Here is a 1,309-nt window from a genome sequence, read left to right on the forward strand (position 1 = left end):
ACACAATCGAACATTTCGAACGTCCGAAATGCGCCGGCCCGTTGGAGATGCTTAACACAATGGAACCGTATATTTTTATTCATAGGGAACACAATATAATACTGTATGATAGTACAATAGCCGCTAAAACCATGGCGTGGCTAGTTAAGTAACTTAATCACGACTGTGATCACAGCTCAATTATTTATTTAGGCATAGCTATACGCATATGCATGGGGCCATAGAGAGGCCACATATGAGCTTAGACCTTTGTAGTAGTAGTACGGACGAACGTACGTAGCCCTAGTAGGGGCTCTGCCCAGGGTAGTTGCCCGGTGGGTAGTAGCTGCAGATGATGAAAACGCCGTCGCCGCTGTTGCAGACCACGCGGGCGCAGCCGATCTCTGTCGACCTGCGCCACACCACCTGCTTGTAGTGCCCGCATGGCTCCGTCAAGCAGGTGTTGCTGCTGTGGTCGTAGCCCGCCTTCTCCGACACCCACGAGTTCACGGCGTCCACCGCCGACCAGCTAGCCCCACCGCCGGCTCCTCCGTAGAGGTTCTCGCCGTACGGCCGGCCCGCCGGAGAATGCTCAAGTTTGCAGTCGCTGAGATGCGTCTCCGCGTACTCCTGCGCCCACGCTGCCACGGTGTTGTTCCAGGCGAGCCGTTCGACGCCCACGTCGGCGCGCGCAGCGTTGTGGAGGTCCACGAAGTCCTGCTGCGAGTTTTGGGCCATGACGACGGCGGCCGCCATCGCGGACGCCAGAACGAAGAGCAGTGCAAGCTTCGGCGAGTACTCCATGGCTAATAGTAATGCTTTACAAGATGGATCACAAGTTGTATCTCTAACTGTAATGATGAGCTTTGCTACCACGGTGATTGTGTATTTATAGCGCATAAGCTCGATGATACGTATGCCTTTTCTAAGCACAGCTTGGGGAATCATGCACCATTGTCCGGTGTCAACTTGGTCTCTCGACCAATCAACATTCTCAAACGTCCGGAAATCAGACCTGCAGTTTCCTTAGAAAGCTACTGCAGCTACTACCCAGAAATTACAACCTTCCAAATAGGAACTATCATCAAAATTATTTTAACAATTAGATCTATAATTTATGGGTAGGACTAACAAGAGGCTAAAACTCACGTATGTAACTGTGTAACAATGTTTGACACATTCAATAAGAAGCACATGTATCAAAAAGGAAGAGAAATCACGTGCCATGTAAAACGTGAAAAAGAAGAAGTCCTCAAAAAGTTGATGAGCATGACAAGACGTGTATATCTCTAGGACTTTAGCTCTGTCTGATAAAAAAAATATTTATTAG

The 1,309-nt window shown here is 49.2% G+C and overlaps 1 protein-coding gene across 1 annotated transcript; it reads right to left on the reverse strand.

Moving 5' to 3' along the window:
* Positions 1-282: 282 nt before the first annotated feature.
* LOC124688844 (pathogenesis-related protein 1-like) lies at positions 283-783 on the reverse strand. The gene has a single exon (XM_047222468.1). It carries the CDS (start codon positions 781-783, stop codon positions 283-285), a length of 501 nt encoding a protein of 166 aa, XP_047078424.1.
* Positions 784-1,309: the final 526 nt, after the last annotated feature.

Source organism: Lolium rigidum, chromosome 2, assembly GCF_022539505.1.
Source record: "Lolium rigidum isolate FL_2022 chromosome 2, APGP_CSIRO_Lrig_0.1, whole genome shotgun sequence".
NCBI classification, from domain to species: Eukaryota; Viridiplantae; Streptophyta; class Magnoliopsida; order Poales; family Poaceae; genus Lolium; species Lolium rigidum.